Source organism: Phaseolus vulgaris, chromosome 7 (assembly GCF_051622355.1).
Source record: "Phaseolus vulgaris cultivar YP4 chromosome 7, ASM5162235v1, whole genome shotgun sequence".
NCBI classification, from domain to species: domain Eukaryota; kingdom Viridiplantae; phylum Streptophyta; class Magnoliopsida; order Fabales; family Fabaceae; genus Phaseolus; species Phaseolus vulgaris.
Window position 1 is genome coordinate 43,410,142 of NC_143504.1, and position 22,426 is coordinate 43,432,567.

The following is a 22,426-nucleotide window of genomic DNA, read 5'->3' on the forward strand; positions in this document are numbered from 1 at the left end:
TGGTTGCATTTGAGGAAAATTTTCATGGAAGATCAGTCATACCTCCAAAAGTCTTAGATTTCCCATTTTTTGCCACATCTGATTTTCAGTTTCAAGAATATTTGAACTTCCAAGGATTGCAACACTTTCTTAGTATAACACTACAATATTATGAGAATATGTTAGGGTTTTTTTTATTCAAATCTCCATATAATGTCACAGGGTTACCTTGCTACTCAGATCGACACCCACAAGATAATAATTAGACATAGGGATTGGATGAACGTGGCGAATCTGAAATATGATGGTCTCTTGTTAACCCCAGGTACCATCCCTGAGAGCATACATTTTGATCGTCAACAAGCCCTATTAACCATGACAAGAGAAAAGGTGCACGATCAAAATATAAGAAACGTAGGTAGTTTGACCATGAATGACAGACTACTTCATTACATATGGGTGCACATGTTGTGTCCTCGAGGGAGCAACTTCTCGCAGTTGGTTCATGAAGATGTTTTCATGTTATGGTGCCTAAAAAATAATGTAATGATTAATTGACTTCATTATATCATGCAACATATGATAAAATGTCGTGACAATGATATGTTTCTTCCATATAGTTGTTTAATCACACACCTCATGTTACTATATGACATAAACTTGATGGGAGAGTCATCAATCACGTTAGGATGGAATAACTTCTTCGGGGAAAAAACCATGAAGAAAATGAATATCTTTGAGGTAAATGGTGTGTGGCAACTTGGAAGGCCTAATGACGAACATGAACAAGAACACGAAGACATTCCATTGCCTAAAGAACATGTTGCAGTAGGTCATCCTCAACCCGAAATCCCCCATGATTCGACGATGTTAACACAAATTTGGGGGGGGGGGATTCAAAATATACATGAAAATATCAACACTATCCACACACGTTTGGACCAAATCGAAGATACACTTCACTAGCTTCAACTCAATGAAGAACATTAATTGTACTTTTATTGTGTTATTATTATTTTTTATGTTGAACTTATTTTGATTGTTAGTTAAATTTAATGCATGATTGAACATTATTATGTTTATAGTTTTTTAAAATTCCCTTGACACAACATCATTTAGGATTCTAATTTATTGACTTCATTTATTGTAATCACCAACTATTTCATATTCATCTAATGTTTATTAATGATAAGCGAAAGTTGTTATTTTATTTTCTTTATTTTATTAGATACAAATTGAAATAAAAAATTATACTTAAAAAATAAAATATAGTTTTTTTCATGTTGTTAGTCAATATTTCATAATATTTATGAAAATATGTGAATTTTATAATGCTAGTATGTTTAAATTGTACATTATTTTTAAAATATATAATTACTCAAAATATTAATAATATTATTTATTTTATTACTATTATAATTATTAATATAGTTATATACATACAATATACAATATACAAATTTAAATATTAGATAAATTTATTTAATAATTTCAAATATATTTAATTATACTATTAATAACAACATATAATTATAAATAATAAAAGTAATAAAATAAAATGATAATATCAACAAAACATATATAATTATATAAAATAACAAATATATAATAATAAATATTATTTTCATAAATTTTAATATATTTAATAAATTTATTTGAATTTAACAAAAAATTATTTTTTATTACAAAATAAGAGTAATTATGAATATTATATATTATAAAAAAATAATTAACTCAAACTTACAAAAAATATACCATAACTCATTATTAAAATATTTGTTATTGACAAGGATAAATTTGTAAATTTACATTTTACATTTTAAAAATAATTTCTAAATTATTTCCTAACTATCACATCACTCACAAATTTCAATAAACAATCGTCACAAATTCACTCTACCATCTCTCAATCCAAACAACCTCAAACATTCTCACACATCCCTTCTAATCCTCTTTAATCCACTCCCTCCCCTCCCCACAAAATCTCCACCCCAATTCAACCAGGGCATTAAACTGCAAAATAAACTTTTAATTCAATCACATTCAAAAGTACTTGACCTAGTAAACACATAACATTCAAATATCAACTTGAGATATTTCACTATTAACTTTCTAGCGAGCACACCATTGTCATTAGTAGTTTTATAAATATGAGTTTTGAATCCATCACGACTTGGGGTAATAACTTTACACTATTAATCTTAAAATAAAAGATAAAGCATAAAATGATATAACAAGCACTTAAAAGAAAAATTAAAATTAAAACACTACATTATTTTTAATATTTTTGAAATCAGTAAACTAGTCGAAGACAAATATATAAAATGGATATTATTACCTCATTATCTTGTTCCGTTAAGCTCATTAATTTAGTTTGTTATGATGAAAAACTATACTCTAATTTCTTTAAACAAATTCTAAGAATATATACTGAATTACACTTTTTTGTCAACTCAATAAAATAAACTTACATTAAGATCAAGTATTTAAGTATTTAAGACAATAAGTATGTTATTCTATATTTCCAGACAATATTGAATGTCTTATCTTAGGTCAAAATTCAAAAGAATTTTCAACCTCTTAATGATGAAGAGAAATATAGAATTGTATAGAAATGTAACCAAATTACACCAGAGTTTGGTGAATACATCTAATCCCCAAAAAAAAAAAGAGGATTTTACTACTCATGATGTTGAATCTAAACAAAAAGATGAAGATGAAATGGAGGGAGCCTTCAATGGATGGGTGCCCTAGCCCACTTATTTTCCTCTTTCTTCGTGCCTTCCTCACTTCATATGAGTTTTTTAGCCAATGAGATAATATTGTATAAGTGACCCGTTAAACTTAGGCTTGTTGGGCAAAGTCTCTAAGCATTGTTTTCATACTCACTACAAAGATCGTTGGAAGACTTAACTCTCATTGTATGAAGCTTGATGATGAAAATATGTTACTCTCTACTCCATATTCTTTCTAAGAAAAGAAGAGGTTAGCTAAGCTAGAGTCATTTTTGCCAAGCAAAGAATCATGGTGGCTTGACTAGTTTTACTTCTTCCATGTTCCTTTTTTGTCCTAACTTTTCTTCATCATTAAATCATACTAAAAGTGTTTTAAAATGTTAAACGTATCAATAAAAAAAGAGAGTATATTTAAGCTTTCTTTTCCTATAATTGTAAAAACTAATTTTTTTTATGAAAATCATCTAAATAAATATTCTAAAGAAATTAAATAAGTGAATATTATGCTTAATAAGATAAAGAATACTTATCACCCACAGATCAAAGCATCGAAACACCATAAAAAAATGCTCAATTAAAACTAGCGTGAGTGCGGTAAAGCAAAACCCCGAAACCTAACGATACAAGTCGAAAACCCCTATTCTTTTTTGAAAGCGGAAGACGCTCCGCACTCCAATCGGACAAAGCAGAGAGAGCGCGCAACAATGTCGGGTTTCTCCTTCGGATCTTCTTCCTCTTCTTCATCAACTCAATCTCTGTCTTCATTTTCTTTCACAAACCCTTCTTCTTCTTCTTCTTCCGCTTCCCCATTTTCATTTGGCTCATCCTCCACCCCCGCTTTCTCTTTCGCATCCTCCTCTCTCTTCACCACCGCAACAAACCCTACCTCCGCCGCCTCTTCTTCACCATCCCCTCCATCTTTCTCCTTCGCTCCTTCTTCCTCGGCTACTGGCAACGCTTCTTCAATTTTCGGTGCTGGTAGCTCTGCCTCACCCTTGTTCTCCTCTTCCTCCTCCGCAACGACGCCGTTCGGGACTTCTTCCTCTTCTACAATGACGTCGTCGTTTGGGGCACCTTCCTCTTCCAATACCACGCTGTTTGGGGCTGCTTCCTCTGCTGCGTCGCCTTTTGGAGGAACTTTCGCTGCGACGACGCCGTTTGGAGCAGCTTCCTCAGCTTCAACAAATCTGTTTGGCGCAGCCTCCCCTGCTCCAGCGACTCCGTTTGGTGGAACGACCTCAGCATCAACGGCAGCGTTTGGTGGAATGCCCTCAGCTTCGACTTCGGCGTTTGGTGGAACGCCATCAGCTTCGACTTCGGCGTTTGGTGGAACGCCATCAGCTTCGACTTCGGCGTTTGGTGGAACGCCATCAGCTTCGACGACGCGGTTCGGAGGAGCGTCATCTGCATCAACGACATTGTTTGGTGCATCCTCCTCAGTTTCAACGAGTCCATTTGGTGTAGGGTCCTCAGCTTCGACAACTCCATTTAGTGTAGCGTCCTCAGCTTCGACAACGCTATTTGGTGTAGGGTCCTCTGCTTCAACGACGCCGTTAGGTGCGGCGTCCTCAACATCTACGACGCAGGTTGGTGCAGCGTCCCCAGCTTCCACGACGTCGTTTGGAGCGTCATCTGCTTCGTCGTTTGGTGGAGCGTCCTCTGCATCACTGTTCGGAGCAACAGCTTCATTTGGCGCAACAATTTCTGCTACGACGCCGTTTGGTGGTAGTACTTCCTCTGTCCCAACGACAGCTCTTGGAGCATCTTCTTCTGCCTCACCGCTGTTCGGAGGATCATCCTCAGCTGCAACGACGCCATTTGGAGCATTGTCAGCTTCTTCAGCTTCCTCAACTACTGCAAGTAGCTCTCCTTTGTTCGCAGGTGCGTTTGGCACTGGGTCTTCGACCTCGACATCAACAACGTTCCCAGTGCCGTCTAGCTCATCGGGACTCTCCTTACCCTCTTTTGGGTTCCCCAATGCTGCTTCAGTTTCTTTGGCGGCTTCTAGCGCATCGGCATCAAAACCATCGGGTTCTTTTTCGTTTACCACATCTTCAGCGCCACTGTTCTCCACTGTGACAACCACCACTGCATCTACCGTGGCTACTGGTGGCACAACCCTTTCATCTTCTGTGCCTGCCTTTGGTGCTATTACTGCATGTTCTGCCACCACAAGTGCTTTGGCGGTTTCTGCTGCTTCTACTGGTGCAGCATCCTCTGCCAGTGGAGGATCATCTTTTACAGGATTTGGTGTAGGAAGCACCGCATCCAATGTTTCTCTAGGGACTGGGTTTTCCTTTGCAAATAAGTCATCAACGGCGGCAGTTTCTACCGCTACTACTCCTGTATTTGGTGAGCCCCGCAGTTTGACTCCTTTTAGAAATATCTGTGTAAATCATGTTTGCTGCTATTTGTGAGGTGAATGAACTGTTTTGTTGTTAAAATGGATATTCACTGGTGATTTACATCTATGATGATATTTTCTTTTCAATCAATTCGATCTATGAATGAAATGTAGATGTTATTTTTTTTCAGCATAACAAAATGCGTAGGTAGAAGATTTTTGTCCTGAAATAAGTTTGAAATAATTTTCAGTTTTCTTCTACTTTCTTTGTAGTAGAGTTTCTGTTGATTTTTGCATCAATTTCCTCTGATTTACGACTGTCTGGCGTTATGAACTCTGTGAAAGGGATAGTTCTCACTGATTATGCACATATGGTAATAGCTTTGTTATTCGCATTGTGAGAGCTTTATTGGCCAATCTAAATATCAATATAAGAAGATTTGAAACTAGTTAGCATCAACAACACACATTGCCACGTTTTATCGACAATTACCAAGTATACTGTGAGATGTTTATTACCACAGTCCTTTCTTGATTTCTCTTCTAATAGAGATTTAATGATAGTATTTTCTGTTGCGTCATATATCCAACTCATAAAACCCTATATTTCATGTTTTTTTTGTTCCCTTTGGTTAATTTTTCATTACTTAAGGGTAAGTTGTTTTGCACTGCCTAGGTGGCTTGACTCTACTGTGGGCCAAGGTTAAAGGCTAAGTTCAATTTTTCACCTTACAATACTGAAGAGCAGTTTTAGTCTGAAAACAGAAATTGTGATCTAGGTTGGTTAGTTGAAGGAGTAGTAATATCATAGAATATATTATTTCGTTTGTGGACAGCACTATAGTCATTAAGTTGCTGCAAACTGTACGTGAAGGAAACTGATCCAGAATGTACTTTGATTTAAGAAAATTCAAGGAAGAATTGGTAATTATTTCGGGAGATATCAAGATTGAGTTTGTTAATTCAAATGATCAATTTGTAGATATTTTTATTAAACCTTTACGTAGGCCTAGGATTGATTACATTTGTAACAAGCTGGGTACATATGGTTTATATGCACCAGCCAGATATTATAAGATATAATTAGATATTATAGATATTTCTATTTATGTAATGGGCTTAACCCATATGTTTCTTTTTTATATAAACATAACCCAATGTGTTCAATATACACAAGGAATTTACCCTATTTTTTTTTTCTTTTAATATTATCATTGGCATCATTGTCATAACAATGACCACCACTTTCATTGTTGTTGCTACCACTCTCACCATCATCCTCATTGTCACCGCCATATTGTTATTACCATCGTCATGATCACCACTTGTATAGTACCATGGTCACCGTTAGTTGCTACAATCTCATTATTGTTGTTGTTGTCAATGCTACCACCATCATCGTCATTATTGTCATCACCATCATTACCTTCATCACCACCACCATCACAAAATATTGTTATCTGGTCTTTATCAGGTGCACATTAAACATTGGATATTGTTAATGTTTATCTTGCTCTTATCTTTGTATTCTATTTTATCCTATCATATTTTGACGACCAAACAAGCCCTAAATTTCATTGAGATTTAAGCAAGGAGAGGATATATGCTCTGATCAACTTACATGTAACTCAACTGTTTTGTATTAGATATGTTTTTTAAGGAATAGAAAGGACATTGATCAAACTTCAAATTGTGTAGTACTAGTCATGCTTCCTTACCAAGTCTAAGAAATATTTTACCTTAAAGCTTAATCCTTTTAAGCTGAAGCTGAATAACTTCTAATGCTTTTAACATGTTAGATACGTAGTGTAAAATTTGGAGGCTCTCCTGATGATCTTTTCTATGAAATAGGGACTCATTTTTGTATTTTATTTTTCATCTTTTTCTATTTCACTATAAAATTATCATTCCTCATTCTTGTAAACTTGAAGCTCTTCTCTCTAGTAAATTGTTTCTAAATCTATTTCAATCTGTAGGGTTGAACACTACAACCTCTACTGCTTCAGCAATTTTGGGTTCCAGCACCAGTGCAACTCAGACATCATCTGCTGTTGTTGTGGCTTCTACTGCTGGGTATGCATACATTTTGTAGGCTTGTAGCTGAAGTATTTCCTTTTTCTTTAACTTTAGTAAATGTTGTTAAAAGTATGCATTTTATTTCTGTAGTTCACCCTCCTTTCTATCTCTCATTTTTCTTTTTTAAGATTTTGCATCTTCAACATGTTATATTGATATTTCATTGTTGCTAATTTCATTCCAAAACTTACTTTTATATAGAAGATGAACACTTGTTTAAAAAGCACTTTAGAGGGTTAAATGAGAAAGGTGTTTATAAATTACTTTTGACCTATATTCTTAAGTGTGGATTAATTAGAAATATTAGGATTTTAAAAAGTAAATTAACGATGTGTGTATAAATTAGGAGTGTTATATCATATCCAGATTTGTAGGATTAAGTTAAGGGGAATGCATTTCAATCAGATCAGATTTATTTTTTAGAGATATCTCTATTATTTTGTTTCCTTATTTGTGGGAGATTTTTTCCCATTATATCTGCATAAATATAAGTTGTATCCTTTGTTATTGGTATCAATTCAAGAAGAGAATATTTTTCTACACTAAGTGATGTGAGACTTTATGACACTGGAACAAGTCCTTCAGTCGAGATTAAGGGGGTAAGAGTGTCTTAGACCTTCCTTCTATTGCCAATGTTTTGACCATGAGTCCGTTGACATCATTAGGATCACCACATTTGAGATATTATTTGTTTTGGTGCTTGGCGGTCTATCACAGTTAGATATCTTGGTAGATTAAAGTAGGAAGGTATTTATAAAATACCCTTGACCTCAACTTTTAAGTAATGTGGAAATTTATGGCGTATCAGCACAATTTGTGTTTTGAATGTTCCTGTTTCTTCTCCCACAGTTTTCAGTAGTAGGATTGTGGGAGTACTTCATTATCATGTATTATTTGATGCCCCCTAGGTGCTCCTTATAACTATTCGCTATTATGCTATCTGTAGGACTGATCAGACTCATTTCACTTTGCATTGTATATAGTTTCCTGCTGTATGTATGTTAAATCACTGGTTTCTGCAATTTATATCTATTCCTATGTTTGAAGTTATGGATGTATAACGAGTTATTAATCATAGGAAGGTGGTTTTGATATTTCCTTCTCTTGTCCTATAGAACTACTTCAACTGTCAGCACTTCAGTTACTGCTACACCAAAATTGCCATCCGAAATCACAGGGAAGACTGTTGAGGAGGTACGTGATGTGCTCACTTTTATTTTATCAATTCCCTACATCATATTTTGTAAGTTAATTATGATTATTATTGATAAGTGCAGTTGACTTAGTAAGTTAAGACTTAAGCTGCCCTTTTGTTGAACTATACTAAAGAAATGAGTATTTTAACAAATGAATACATGGGAAACTTTAATATATGGAATAGACTTGGGAATATTGCAAAGATGATAGACTTACTTAGAATTGGGTTTAATTTCCCTTTTTTTTGTATAAAATATTGTTTGTTCAAATCCGTAGCTCATATAAATACCACACCAAATTGATTTATTTATAACAATAATGATTAAAAAAATAATGAATTCAACTGCTTGTTTCAAGAGAACAACTAAAACATCATGATTTCCAAATTTACATTAAACCATGCTCTCTCCCTCAAGTTGGATTTCCAACTTGCATATTATTCTTTCAAAATTTGGTTTTCACAATCCTCTAGTGAGAATATATGCAAGGTGACCTTGTGTAGGTACAAATCAAACCACTATCTAGTTTCTCTGCGATAAAATGACTTTCCATTTTAATGTGTTTTGTTCAATCATAGTAAACAAGATTACGGGTGTTGTAAATAGGGGATTATGAGGATAAAAATATCCTAATATCTGCGTAGTAATTAAACTAAAATATCCTTAGAATCTTCACATTTATTCTAGTAGATTTTATTTCCTTTTCAAGAGAATGTGATTGTTACAAATAGAGGAGTTGAGACTGTAATTAACATGATTGAAATTAATAATATAATTCTTTATTCTCTCATTATTCAAGTTGGTAGCAAAGCTCTCAATCTTGATGACTTTGTTTTTGCTGTTGACTTCATCGTCTATTGGCCGCTGCTGACGTCCTTGAAGACAGTGGTAGGATAGAAAGTTTATGTTTTTTCTCAATGGCTGTGATGGAATTTACTTCTATGGGTCCTAATATCTTTCCACGAGGAAGATGATTTCAATTGCTAAGGAGGAGAGTGGGTTGTTGTGTTAGAGTTTAAGGACTCAAACAAATCAAGAGAGGTCCTAAGCCAACTAGAAACAATAAAAACATGGGCAAATTATATGAAAGAAAATTTTCATATCTCTTGAATCCCAAGATTGTAGAGGGTAATCTTTTAATAAGATATGTTTTGAGGACTTCTCCCAAAATGTTTTTTGGAAAAACAGTGACCTAGTTTGATCAAGAGGTATAAATAAAGCATCCATGCTGACCAAGAAACACACAATTTCATTTCATTGTCTTTATCTTTTCTATAGTTTGAGAAATCAAGGTGGATTGTCATTTCATAAGAGAAAAATTAGAGTATGGAGACATCACTACTAGATTTGTCAACTCTAGTGAGCATTTGGTTGACATATTCACCAAGTCTCTTAAGAGAATCAATGATCGATTATATTTGCAGGAAGTTGGGCACATGTGACTTATATGCTCTAGTTTGAGGGAGAGTTTAACAAGAATGATTACAAATATACTTGTTATAATTGTATAAATACAGAGCATATTCTGTATTATATCTTTATTATTAGGAGATATCAAATCTCCTTTATTTAATGTATTGATTCCATTTTCTCAATATAAATAGAGTCTGTACTATCTCATCAACACAGTTTGAGCTTAATGTCTCTCTTTCCTATAGTTTAACAATACTTACTAAATATAAACTACTAGTCTCAAGAGAACAATTAAAACACCACAACTTCCTTAGGTACTTTGAACTATGCAAATCCTCAACTGAACCACTTGGAAAGATAATAAAGATTAAATGCTCTTATTTCCAACAAAAACTTTAGAAAATAAACAAATTTTCTCTAAAAATAAGCTAAATTACATGATAAACGCTATTTCTAGCAAGCAGAAATTCACTTTTTAAATAGGGTTTAACTTGGAGGATAAGATATTCAGTATTTCTGACACTACATTATTTACAGTATTTGGAATTAGATGTTATGTTATTTCTCTCTAACAGTCTAACCCCTTCCTAATCATATCCTCCTGTAGATTATCAAGGAATGGAATGCTGAGCTGCAAGAGCGAACTGGAAAATTTAGAAAACAAGCAAATGCAATAGCTGAATGGGATCGCAGGATTTTAAACAACCGCGATGTTCTATTGAGGCTTGAGGTTTCTACATGCAAGCAGATACTAATAAACATTTTTAATTATTTTTTACCTGGTTAAATTTTGGCAATTACCACTCTAGCTTATTTTTAATGTTATAAATTTAGATTGAAGTGGCAAAAGTAGTTGAGACACAGTCAAATTTGGAGCGGCAATTGGAGTTGATAGAGACTCATCAACATGAGGTATTTTTAAAACCAGTTTATTTCTATCTTACTTATTTTGTGGATGTTTAAGGAGTTAATTATTTTGTTATAGTTGGATGTTCATAAAATATTGTGCTTGTATTCTATCTATAGCGATCTTTGTCTTGTTACCTAACTAATTCTACTTTGTTCTAATGGTAAAATTCTATTCCATTATTAGTGTTAGAATGTTGCTTCCGTAGCAACTTCACAGCATTCTTGGTCTTCTTTGCTTATTGGTGTTCAAAACAACTATCAATCAGAATCTTATTGAGTTCTTTTGAAAATGATTTTTCCCTAGATTCAGTCTAAATTAAACACATCCAGCATATTTAAAACTATTCCATTATTTGTACAATCAATGTAGAATCTTAAAACTATTAAAGGTTGTCAAAGTTGTAGATCCTACCTTGGGAAAGACTAAGGAGAAAGAAACATACAATGTGAGTTCGTAGCACTAAGATGGAAGAACCTACGGGTTATGTAAAATTATATTTTTTAGAACATATACAAGTGTAACATAACACAAATACAACATGAAAACTATAAAATCTGGATCTCATCAAACACACACACACCTATATATACATACAAACTCACACATGCTCATTATAACCACTATCTTCACAATGATATACACATTCAACAGTTCACAAAACATTTTCCCATGTGTTTTATATTGTGATAAAAGCTTTTTATGTCATCCCTGTATTAGGTTGACAAGGCTTTACAAAGTATGGAGGAAGAAGCTGAACGTATTTACAAGGATGAGCGTGGTTTGCTTCTTGACGATGAAGCTGCATCTACCAGAGATGCAATGTGAGTTTTGGATCATCATTATTTGTTGACTGATTATTATCTAGATGGATCCACAGATGGTTTGATTTTATATATTCTATATTTTATGCTTTTAATCCTATCTTTTCCGTATTGAATCCAACGTCTATTTCAATTTTCTCGTGTGAAGTGATTTTTGCTTCACCTCAAACATTGGATTGAATATTGAAGTTCTTATTGGTAAATCATCTGTAATTTCATTGCACATGCTCTGTGCGTGGTGGTTTGGAACGGACAGAGATTTGCATAACCGTAAACTCCATAATAAATAAAAATTTACCTATGAAATTAACTTTTCCACTTTATACGTTTTCATCTGATTTAGAGTTATATTTCAACTCATTTCCCACCTTATCTTCATTGCTGATGCTTTCTGTCATTTTTTGTTTTTAATACCTTCGTTTGCAGGTATGAGCAATCTGAATTGATTGAAAGGGAACTTGAGCAGATGACTGAACAAATCAAATCAGTTATCCAATCCCTTAATTCAAACCAGGTACTGGTTGTTAGTTGCTCTTTCATTCCAATAAAAGAGCAAGAAACTTTGCTTACAAAGGTGTTTTGTTCAGGGTGGAGAACTTGATACCCTTGATGGAATGACTCCATTAGATGCAGTAGTTCGAATATTAAATAATCAATTAACTTCTCTGATGTGGATTGATGAAAAGGTTTGTACTTTCCTTTGTGCTGTTTATTTGGTATACTGAAAAGATTAATTTTCTCCGAGGTCTAGATTTTTTACTTTCTATCTGGTCTAGGTGTATTTTCTCTATTTTATTATTTCTAATTATTATGCAAGTAGCCAAATAAATGTTTTTGCTTTCTCTGAACCCGTTCTGTAATGCTAGTTGTTAGAAATATGGAACCATCAATTATCAAGGGACCTTGAAGTTGGTTTAGGATGCACTAGATTTGTTGAATTTGCCTCATTTGAATTGAAAAAGGGGATTTTCGAAGTTATTGTGGTTCTCTGGAAAAATTGTGTTTTTTCTTTCTGCAGGAGGTTTTTCCCATGAGATGGGAGGGATAGTACATAGTGCATACTTCATTCATTTTGTTTTTTGCTTCCTTTTTCAAGTTCTGACTTTGATCAATCCACTTCAGGCTGAAGAGTTTTCTTCCCGCATCCAGAAGCTATCTAACCAAGGTTCTGCTTCTGATCATGAACCGATGGGTCCAGGAATCTGGATGTCTTGATATTTCAAATTGTACAGTATATCAACTTTTTAAAAATGACACACCTTTAAGATTTCATTAGTATGAATGCATTATTTTTCTTCCCAAAAAATTCGGGATGAACTGTTTCAGAATAGTCTGTACTTGTTTGTAAAAGCGCTGTTATAAAATATTGAGAAGCCTCGGTAAAGAATGAGATACTAATTTTAAAGCAGCAACCGAAAATACTTTAGATTTGTTACAAATTCTTATGCACTATTATTCTTATGCACTATTGCTATGTCTCCTCGTAAAGTTCTAGAAAAATACCTACCAACAGTTCCAGTGGAAAAAAAAACTGATCATTCTTACTTCCCTATTAAAAGTGTAATCAAGATTAAGATAAAATGAAAAAAAAATCTGATTTATTTTTGTTGTTTGGATGTATAAAAAATCAGATAAATGGGTAATGTTCGAATGAGTTTAAAATATATGTAAATAAGTTTTGCAATTCTTTTTGTAATAATTAAGAAAGTTAGTTTATGTGTAAGTTAAATTAGTTTTGATTTTTTAGAAATTGTTTCAGCCTTTTGAAATTTAGGTTTTATTAGTTGGAGGCCGATTATTTTTTGCTTGAGTTTTGGTACAGGTTTTTCATGTATTCTTTATATTCTTTTGGCTGATTCTTCCTGCATCCAACCCAACCCAATTGCATATAGAAAAAGACTAAACTATTCTTAATGAATTTGAAAATACCTTAAGTGTGATATGCACCCAACCCTATTCTTCTTTTTCTCCGTTTGTGCGTGAACCAGCAGCCGCAGGTGTAGCCATCATGGTCAGTCACCGTCACCCACCTTCGTCTCCGTTCGTTTGCTTCATCGTCAGTGACCATCATTGCAGGCATAGCAACAGTCGTCACGGTCAGCTTCGAAAGTCGGAGAAGGAACCATCGTTGAAGAAGTCAAGGTACACTGACATGACTTCTGGATATTTTTATCCGTAGTTCATTATTGCCTTCTGGATATTTTTATCCATAATGGACTTTTGACTTGTGGATATTTTTATCCGGAATTTGTTGTTCTGCAGATATTAATATCCATATTAGTGTTAGGTAGTTATGACACTTGGCTTCTATGAAATTTTTCATTTGTTATTTTGCACCTAAAAGCAAAGCTTCACCACAACAATGAACTTCCTCTACCTCACCATACACTATTTTTCAAAGTGAAGAAGAGAAGGGCACAATGAGAGTTTTAAAAATTCGTCGCCAGTCAATTGCCTATTCTTTTTTACAGAGTTTTTATATAGTGGTATGTGATTAATGCAACTTAAAACTATTAATTTATTTGGGATATTAAAGTTTTATAGTAATAATTACATGATTATACTAAAAATTAGTTTATGAATAGGTTAATTTAGAAGAGTTTTCAATTTCTTTTGTTTTTAACTGTTAAGAAAGTAAGTTTGTTTTATTTTGTAGAAAAAATGTTTTATTTTCTATTTCTTTTACTGATTTGAATAGTTTATTGGATTGAAATGTAATCAACTTGATTGATAACTCGATTTCTCTACCAATATTGAAAAATAAGAGAATGCAATGAACTAAATTAAAAGTGTTACAGATTAGATATTTTATAATGAAATGAAGTATAAAAGAAATTAGATATTTTTTTAATTCTTATGTTATTATCTTTATATTAAAATTATTATATTACTTTTAAACATATTCTTAAGTTTTTAGTAAATGTTTCTTTTATTATATATGTGTAATTACCCCAGTTGTTTGCTTCTTTCAATTATAAGTAACACCTCACTAAAAAACAACGATTATATATATATATATATATATATATATATATATTATAATATTGCTACGAACTAGTTTATTAGAATAAACACAAATTTTGTTTACAAAGCTTTTAGGGCTCAAGAAAATTTTAGTCTTTCAACACTTGCAAATTTTGGCTTCTTCTTGTTCTTATCTTCTAAGTATGACTTTATATAGGTTTGGGAAAAATTAATCGTTTCATCTCATTTTTGACCATTAAGTAGCTTTAAACTCTATTCATTCTCTTCTTCTATTTTGTATCGTTTGATGAGATTTGAACATTAAGAATTATTTAATACATTGCATGCAACATTAATTTTTCTTCTCTCCTTCACTCAATCTCTAGAGATTGATAATTTGCTTAATCTGATCCTTTTAATGCTTTAACAAATGAATTTTTGGTATGTTCTTCTCTCACTAAGTTTATTAATCTGCAAATTTGCAAGATCACTTTTAAGATCTAATGGTCTCCTACTTGTATGTGAAAAGTTGTTAAATTAAATATTTACTATTTCCTCTACAATGAAGGTACGAGAGTTATACACTCTATATTCCTATGATATTTCAGAGTAACCAAGGAATGTACCTTTGGCAACCTTAGAGTCAAATTTTTTAATTTGATCCTTTGTTGTTAAGGATAAAACACTCAAAGCCAAGGACATGAAATATCCTTTGTTGCGTTTTCTATTTCTTCACATAGGGAGTCCTTTCAAGCATGGGACTTATCAATATTTTGCTTTGTACATAACAAGCAGTGTTGACTACCTATGCCCAAAAATGTTTTGGTAGGAGTTTTCATAGAGCATGGTCCTAGCCATCTCTTGGAGGGTTTTCTTCTTTCTTTCCACAATCCCGTTTTGTTGAGGTTTTCTAGGTGAAGAGAAACTGTATGTATACCATTTGATTCACAGGACATTTGAAACTCTACAATGTCAAACTTAGTGATATGATCACTTCTAATGCTAGAAATACAGTAATCTTGTTGAATATATACTCCATTGCCGAATATCTCAAACACATGAAAAGACTCAATCTCGAGAGTAAGAAATAAAACTCATGTGTATCTTGAATAATTATCAACGATGACCAAACCATATCATTTACCTCCTAGACTTAAAGTTCTTGTTGGACCAAATAAATTCATCAATCTATAATACAAATAGAAGGCACTTCCAGGGTAAGTTCTAAAAATATTCAAAAAGAAAAAAAATTGAAATTTTAACTAAAAATAGCAAACTGAAACTCATTCTGGAGTGACAAGTGGCACGCTGTAGAACTTACAAGTGGCACGCTATAGAACTTACACGTGTCACAAACTCTCATTTTATTATCATCCACATTTCCTCTCTCCTCTCATTTACGCCTTTCTCTTTCTTTTATTTTGGTTTCTCTCATTTACTCTCTCACTTATATTTCGTTGCCTTTTCGTTTCTCTCAAGCATTCTCATTTGTTGGGTTTATTCTTCTCTGGACACATTTCGCTGGATTTCCAATGTATGTTCAAGCACCAAGGTGAAATCTTTCCTTTACGGTTGTTTTCATTGTTCAAGTTTTTTTCTAATTTAATCGTTAGTGGAGTTTTTTTTTTGGGCTACTTAGGGTTTGGACTTCCTCTCAAAGATATCTCCTTTTTGTTGTTAAACTTTCGTTTTAAACTTTTTTACACCTTTTTTCCATCTATATTTCATTTTCTGCAGCAACCGGTAGTGGAATGGATTTTCGTTCATATCCATCGTATGTTCAAGCAACAAGGTGAAATCTTTTCCTTCCTTTGTCCTCATGGTTGTTCTCATTGTTCATTTTTTTGTTGATTTAATCATTAATGGAGTTTTTTTTTGGGCTACTTAGGGTTTGGACTTCTACTCAAAGAGATCTCCTTTTTGTTGTTAAACTTTCTTTGTGAAATTTTTTACACCTTTTTTCCATCTATATTTAAGTTTGTGCAGCAACCTGTAATGGAAGTGGAATGAATTTTCGTTTATATCCATCGTATGTTCAAGCATCAAGGTGAAATCTTTTCCTTCCCCTGTTCTCATGGTTGTTTTCATTGTTTATTTTTTTTGCTGATAAAATCGTTAATAGAGTTTTTTTTTGGGCTACTTAGGGTTTGGACTTCCTCTCAAAGATGTGCAGCAACCGGTAGTGGAATGACTACTTATTACGTCTCTTATTTGATAACTCTTTTAAGTTTACTTTGTTTAAGGCAAAATCAAATTCTTTTGTTACTTCATATTACTTCATTACTGTATTTATACATGTGTTTATTTGCTTTTAGGATCTTCCTTTTGCTTTTGCAAATTATATTCGGGAAAACATGTTAAAGTATGTTGTCCTTCATTGACAATAGTGAAGTAAATTGCAAAATTCTGATAAGGCCACCTCCCAAAGCTTATGTTAAATTTGGTTGTGGATGAAGGGATTTTTGTCAAATACATGTACTTTGTGAAGACCATAAATTGATCTTTGATAGTGGAGTAACCCCAATTCATATGATGGTGTTGTTAGTGTTGTGAAAATTCAAGATTGTATTCTTCTGAATTTAATTTTCCAAGGACAATGTTCTGATTATAGAGATTCAATTACTATTATAGAGTTATGTAATTTGCAAATTGTTGAAATGTCCACTAGAGAAAATTAATTATATTTACTTTATTTTAGTTATCAAGTTTTGTTTAAATACGGTCAAATTATGTAATTTCATATTAAATATTATTATAGAATGTTATATTGTATTTTTTATTTCAATATGTTACTTTATAGTTTACTTTGAAAAGAGACATGAAATGTGTGTTATTTTTTTTAATAATGTATTGGCATAAATAAGTTAAACTTCATAAAAATTTATTCTTCAATTTAATGTATTTAATTATATTTAATGTATTTAATTTTATTATTCGCATTAATGTATTCTTTAGAAAAACTTTCACGTTAATATTATTCGCATTGTATTATTCTTCAAAATTCAAATTCAATTTTGTGTTTAATATTTGTGAATGGTTATTATGATTCTATATTATTAATATTAATATTTCATAATGTATCCATATTAATATTAATATTCAAAATTTACAATTTCAATATCATTAATTACCTTTCTGATTCATATATTCTTTTTCTGACTTCTTTTGCTGTACACTTATTTCCAATTTCAAGATTATTATTATTATTATTAATCTTCAAATATTTAATTTTTCAGATTTTCAAATTTTAAAATTTCAACCATTAATTACCTTTATGATTCTTATAAAATGTCCAATATTACTATTATTTAGCATTTGATTCAAATTCCTAAATAAATAAAAAATTTAAATGATTTAATGTTTTACACAAATAAAAATTATTTTAATTTATAAAAGTTAATTGAAAATTTATAAATATCAAATACCATTAAATAAATGAAATTTTTTAGTCATTTAGATTTTTTAACTCATGAATAGTTTACTCATTGTGATTTCCTTGTACTTCATTTATTGTGCTTTTTTCAGCTCCATGTAAAGTTCATTCATTCTATTTTTTATATCCTCAAAACAGTCCATTGAATGAAAGTGATTCTTTTTGTTGGATAAAGAACCTGTTTTTATGTTCATCCTCTACACCATAAGACCTTTATATTTTGTTTTGGTTTGTTTTCTTAATAGTCAAGGTAGGACCACAGGTGTGTGGTTAACAATGAGGTTGAAAGGGGATAAAAGTTTAATCTTTTGTGTTTTTTCAGAGAAAGTGTTAAGAAAGTTTGTATTTTTAATGTATTCAAGTCAAATATATGTTTGTTTCTTCATTTTCATGTTTGCACCGGATGTGTTGTTAAAGTTTTCATTTTTACACATATATCCCATTTGGTTCAAAACACTTTCTCTAAAATTTTAAGATCTGACATTCCTATTTTCTACTTTCAGTAAACTTAGATCTGATTTTAAACCTTTACCTGCATGCGTTACATTGGTTTTTTTGTTTCTATTACCTTCTTGGCTTAAGTCATTAATGTTGTTCTGTGCTCTTTGTATCAAAGTTTTTCTCTTATTTGATTTCTTTGCCTTTTTCATGAATCTGTCAACCCTACCGCTACTTTCAGAGGTTTGTATCTTCATTTTCCTGTTTTGCAAAGGAAGTATTAAAAAGTTATCAGTTTTTCAAAAATAATTTTATACAGATCTGATTTTATACTTCTACCGACTTTCTTTCATTTGGTTATTTTTGTTTTTATTACCTGATTATGTTAAGTCATTATCTCACTTTTTCTCCTCTTTGATTTCTTTACGGTTTCAGTAATCTGTGAACGTCACTACTACTTTTATAGCTTTGTTTCTTGATTTTCATGTTTTCAAACTGATTCCCAGTATATCAAGCACCAAGGAAAGATTTTTTCCTTCTTTCGTCCTCATGGAAAAGCAAGAGTGTATGATTATATGAAATTGGTAAGATTTCTCTATTAGGGTTTCCACATTTTTCTGTCTATGTTCTGCATCTGTGTATTCTGGAAATCTGTGTATTATTTCAGAAATTCCAAAGCAAGGGTTCTTTTTTGTGCTAAACAAGAATCCTCTTTTGCAAATGTCCTAAGCAAACCTACCTAAAATTCCATTTATTTGCATAGTAGGGTTTTCAGATCATGCTAGGAATTTAAAAAATGTTGTACTTTCTTTTCAAATGTTTTCTTTATGCAACCTGACTTTTAAAAGTCAAACAACAAGTTCATTAATCGCAATGCTGAAAGTAAAAACATGTTTTTTTCAATCTAAAAGCAAAATTGTTTGCACGTTTTAAAGTTTCGATTTTTCATATGCTTAATCTCTTATGTATGAAACCTGACATGCTTAACTTCGTTTTTGTCATTCATTGAACATTTTTAAACTTAAGTTTTTTGTCATTACCTGTATATTTATTTAATGTTATTTATGATTATTTTTGTCTTATGACATATTTGAACTATATTCATCTTTATTCTTAGCTAAAACTATATGTCATATGAAATTGAAATGTTTGTTTTTTTCTCACAATACTCTTATACTTTATTATGTTTTCTTACTATTCCCAGCTATTTCAATTTGAAATTGTAATTTTTTTTTTGATATTTTTGGAAATAATTTCGTACCACTTCCTGAGTATATATATACGTATATAGGTATGTTTTGTGTTTCACATTGACCATTGCATTCTACATTTTCCTTTTACTCAAAGGTCATCCTTACAATGTTTGTGTTAAGACAAAATACAAATTGTGTCAAAGATGTTAATCCACAAAGTGAAAATTGGATCCTGATAGCAAGGGTTATACGTCTATGGTTTGTTTCTGATTTCAAGAAAACAAAGTTTCCATTCTCCATGGAAATGGTGATACAAGACAAATATGTAAAATAATTTATCATTTTCTTTCATATTTTTTTGTACTACAGTTTAATGTAATTTTATTAATCATGCTTAATGTTTGTTGCTATCTTTCAGGGTGATAGAATTCATGTTTCCGTTAGAAGAACTCTAATTTATAAATTTCAAAATGATATTTTTGAGGATAAATTTTATTCCTTCAATTTCTTTAGTGTGTCTACTAATTTTCAGTTTGGAACCAAAGTAACTTGTGTTGGTAATGATCTGGTTTCATGTGCAATACCTCATTACACACCAATTTCTGTGTTAAAGGCGCCTGGTTTTGATACAGACTACTTAGTCGGTTAGTAATATTCTTTTACTTGAACAGATTTCTTTCGACATGTGTTTAAATGAATATGTTTTAACATATGTTATTGGAATATTAACTGGTATGGGAATTGAAAGAGAGATGAATAGATCAGGGTCAACAACTAAGTTAAATGCGATTTCTATTGAAGCTGATGGGTAAGCTAATATTTTGTACCACAACGAATCCAAAATATTTTCTTACAATTGTAATTTTAACTTACAACAGGTACCGCATTGAGTGTACTTTATTTGGTAACTATGTTGATGAGCTGAATGCATTTCTGTCATTTGGAGAGGTGGAAAATATTGTCATCAGTGTGCACTTTGCTAAAGTAAAGATTTTCCAGGGTATGTGAAGTGATGAATTTCTAATTTATTTAAATTTTTTATTTGATTATTGTATTTACATGATATTTGTTATAAAACAATGCATTATATTTTAATGTAGACAAGGTTTTTCTACAAAATTCCTTGGACTGTACGAAAATAATATATAATATACAATCCAAAGATGCAACCGAACTCAAGAAAAAGGTTAGTTTAATACATTCTTATTCGATACTTAAAATGTATGAACCTTTCTAACCACAACTTTTACATGTGTAGGATGATTAAAAGTACAGATTCTCCTACAGAGGGACTCAGTCAATTGTGTGATTATGGAAAACAAAATGTTGAGGATGAATTCACCAGCTTCATTCATGGAAATACTATTCAAGGCCTAAAAGATTGCAAAGAGGTATTACTAATGTTTTTTAACAGTTTATTGAAATGGATTATTAATATTTTAAGATCATTTTTTTTTCTTTTTACAGGAGAGCACTTTTGTTATCTTAGCTACAATAAAACATATTGTAGCTGATGACGATCGGTGGTACACAACTTGCTTATGCGGTAAAGCTTTTTACCCTGATTCCAAAATGTTTTTTTGTGAGAAATGTAACAAACATGTTATCAAAGTCCAACAAAGGTAGTATTTGTACTTGCCTGAATTTATTTTTAATTACATATTACATATTTCTTAATACTTATTACTTATTGTATTATTATATTAATTATTTATTATTAATTTTAATTATTATTTTGTTAATAATTAACTATTAGTTAATTATTAATTATATTCATTAAATTATAGATAAAATTTGTAAACCTTTATGTATTTTATATTTCAGGTATGAGCTGAAGTTGCGAGTGATTGATGAAACGAATTCCACTACTTTCGTTCTATTTGATAGGGATGCCACTACACTGATCAATAAATCTTGCGCCGAATTATTTGAAAGTCATGATAAGGTAAATTTTCGAACCATGCATATGTCTATTTATGCATATAAGAAAAGGTTATTATATTAATTGATATTTTTTTTAATATTTAGAACGGTGATTTTGGTGTACTACCAAAAGACTTTGATCTTTCGATTGACAAAGCTGTGTTGTTTAAAGTTGGTTGTGTTAAAGATCAATCTCTTAGGTTTGACCAATCATTCTGTGTCAAAAAAGTGTGTATTGATGATAGTACTATACAAAGGTTTTGTGAAGGTCGTGTTGAAAATGTGGTATGTTTCCTAATTTCAGTGTATTCTTACATACATTTAACCCTTAAATTTCTTATTTATACTATTTTTACTTAATTTAATTTAATTCTCATTTTTTGAAGGAACTTCATTCTCAGAAGAAAAAGACTGTGTACTGTTAAAGATGTCGAACATGATTACTCTTTTGTACCACTTTCTCAGGTAATTATAATTTAAAGTATTAACTTAAAAAAGTGAATAATTTACTCTTACTAATATGTTTTGTTATCATCGCAGGATTTATTTAATAAATTTTCCAATGAAGCTGCTGATTTGCAATCTAAAACTGTTGATTTAGGCAGTGATAATGTCTTAGGTACTGCTACTGAAGTGGTTACTCCACGAGTTACAAGAGATTTTGCTTCACCTGCTCACACACCCGATGATGATATCTCACTGAAGATATTAAGGAAAAATATCAAGATCGAAAAGGGAGTAGTATAATTTCATACTGTTTCTCTAATATTTTGTAACTTGAATGATCTATTTTCATGTATTGTAGACTTTCTTTAATTTCTATGTAGAACATATTATGACGTATTAGTACAATTATATTTTTAAATCTCTTTATGTAATATTGTTGGACATTATGTTTGAGGTACGTAATGACTTTATAGTTCATTTTGACGTTGTTATATTTTGTTTTTTTTTTTTTCAATCTTATGTGTACATTTTAATTTATTTAATGAGTTTGTTTT

The 22,426-nt window shown here is 31.5% G+C and overlaps 2 protein-coding genes across 2 annotated transcripts; both read left to right on the forward strand.

Annotated features, from left to right (window-relative positions):
• The first annotated feature begins 3,251 nt into the window (after nt 1-3,251).
• Nucleotides 3,252-12,913, forward strand: EMB2766 (structural constituent of nuclear pore). Its single transcript, XM_068635342.2, has 9 exons — nt 3,252-5,066; nt 7,035-7,131; nt 8,250-8,328; nt 10,351-10,473; nt 10,578-10,655; nt 11,371-11,474; nt 11,901-11,988; nt 12,062-12,160; nt 12,597-12,913. The coding sequence occupies exons 1-9, from the start codon at nt 3,419-3,421 to the stop codon at nt 12,687-12,689; spliced, it is 2,409 nt and encodes an 802-aa protein (XP_068491443.2). The 5' UTR covers nt 3,252-3,418; the 3' UTR covers nt 12,690-12,913.
• A 6,755-nt stretch (nt 12,914-19,668) lies between these two features.
• On the forward strand, nt 19,669-22,172 carry LOC137829279 (uncharacterized). The gene is made up of 11 exons (XM_090304824.1): nt 19,669-19,809; nt 19,921-20,070; nt 20,174-20,310; nt 20,381-20,486; nt 20,603-20,607; nt 20,761-20,893; nt 20,970-21,028; nt 21,327-21,447; nt 21,531-21,625; nt 21,812-21,890; nt 21,966-22,172. Exons 1-11 carry the CDS (start codon nt 19,669-19,671, stop codon nt 22,170-22,172), a joined length of 1,233 nt encoding a protein of 410 aa, XP_090160950.1.
• Nucleotides 22,173-22,426: the final 254 nt, after the last annotated feature.

Bases quoted from the DNA above. Each gene is read 5' to 3' on its own strand.
- EMB2766 (XM_068635342.2), top strand. From the start codon at position 3,419: ATGTCGGGTTTCTCCTTCGGATCTTCTTCCTCTTCTTCATCAACTCAA. The intron at 10,474-10,577 runs GTTTCTACATGC...TTATAAATTTAG, and splicing joins ATGTTCTATTGAGGCTTGAG to ATTGAAGTGGCAAAAGTAGT. The intron at 10,656-11,370 runs GTATTTTTAAAA...TCCCTGTATTAG, and splicing joins TAGAGACTCATCAACATGAG to GTTGACAAGGCTTTACAAAG.
- LOC137829279 (XM_090304824.1), top strand. From the start codon at position 19,669: ATGTTTGTGTTAAGACAAAATACAAATTGTGTCAAAGATGTTAATCCA. The intron at 19,810-19,920 runs GTGATACAAGAC...GCTATCTTTCAG, and splicing joins TTCCATTCTCCATGGAAATG to GGTGATAGAATTCATGTTTC. The intron at 21,448-21,530 runs GTAAATTTTCGA...TTTAATATTTAG, and splicing joins TATTTGAAAGTCATGATAAG to AACGGTGATTTTGGTGTACT.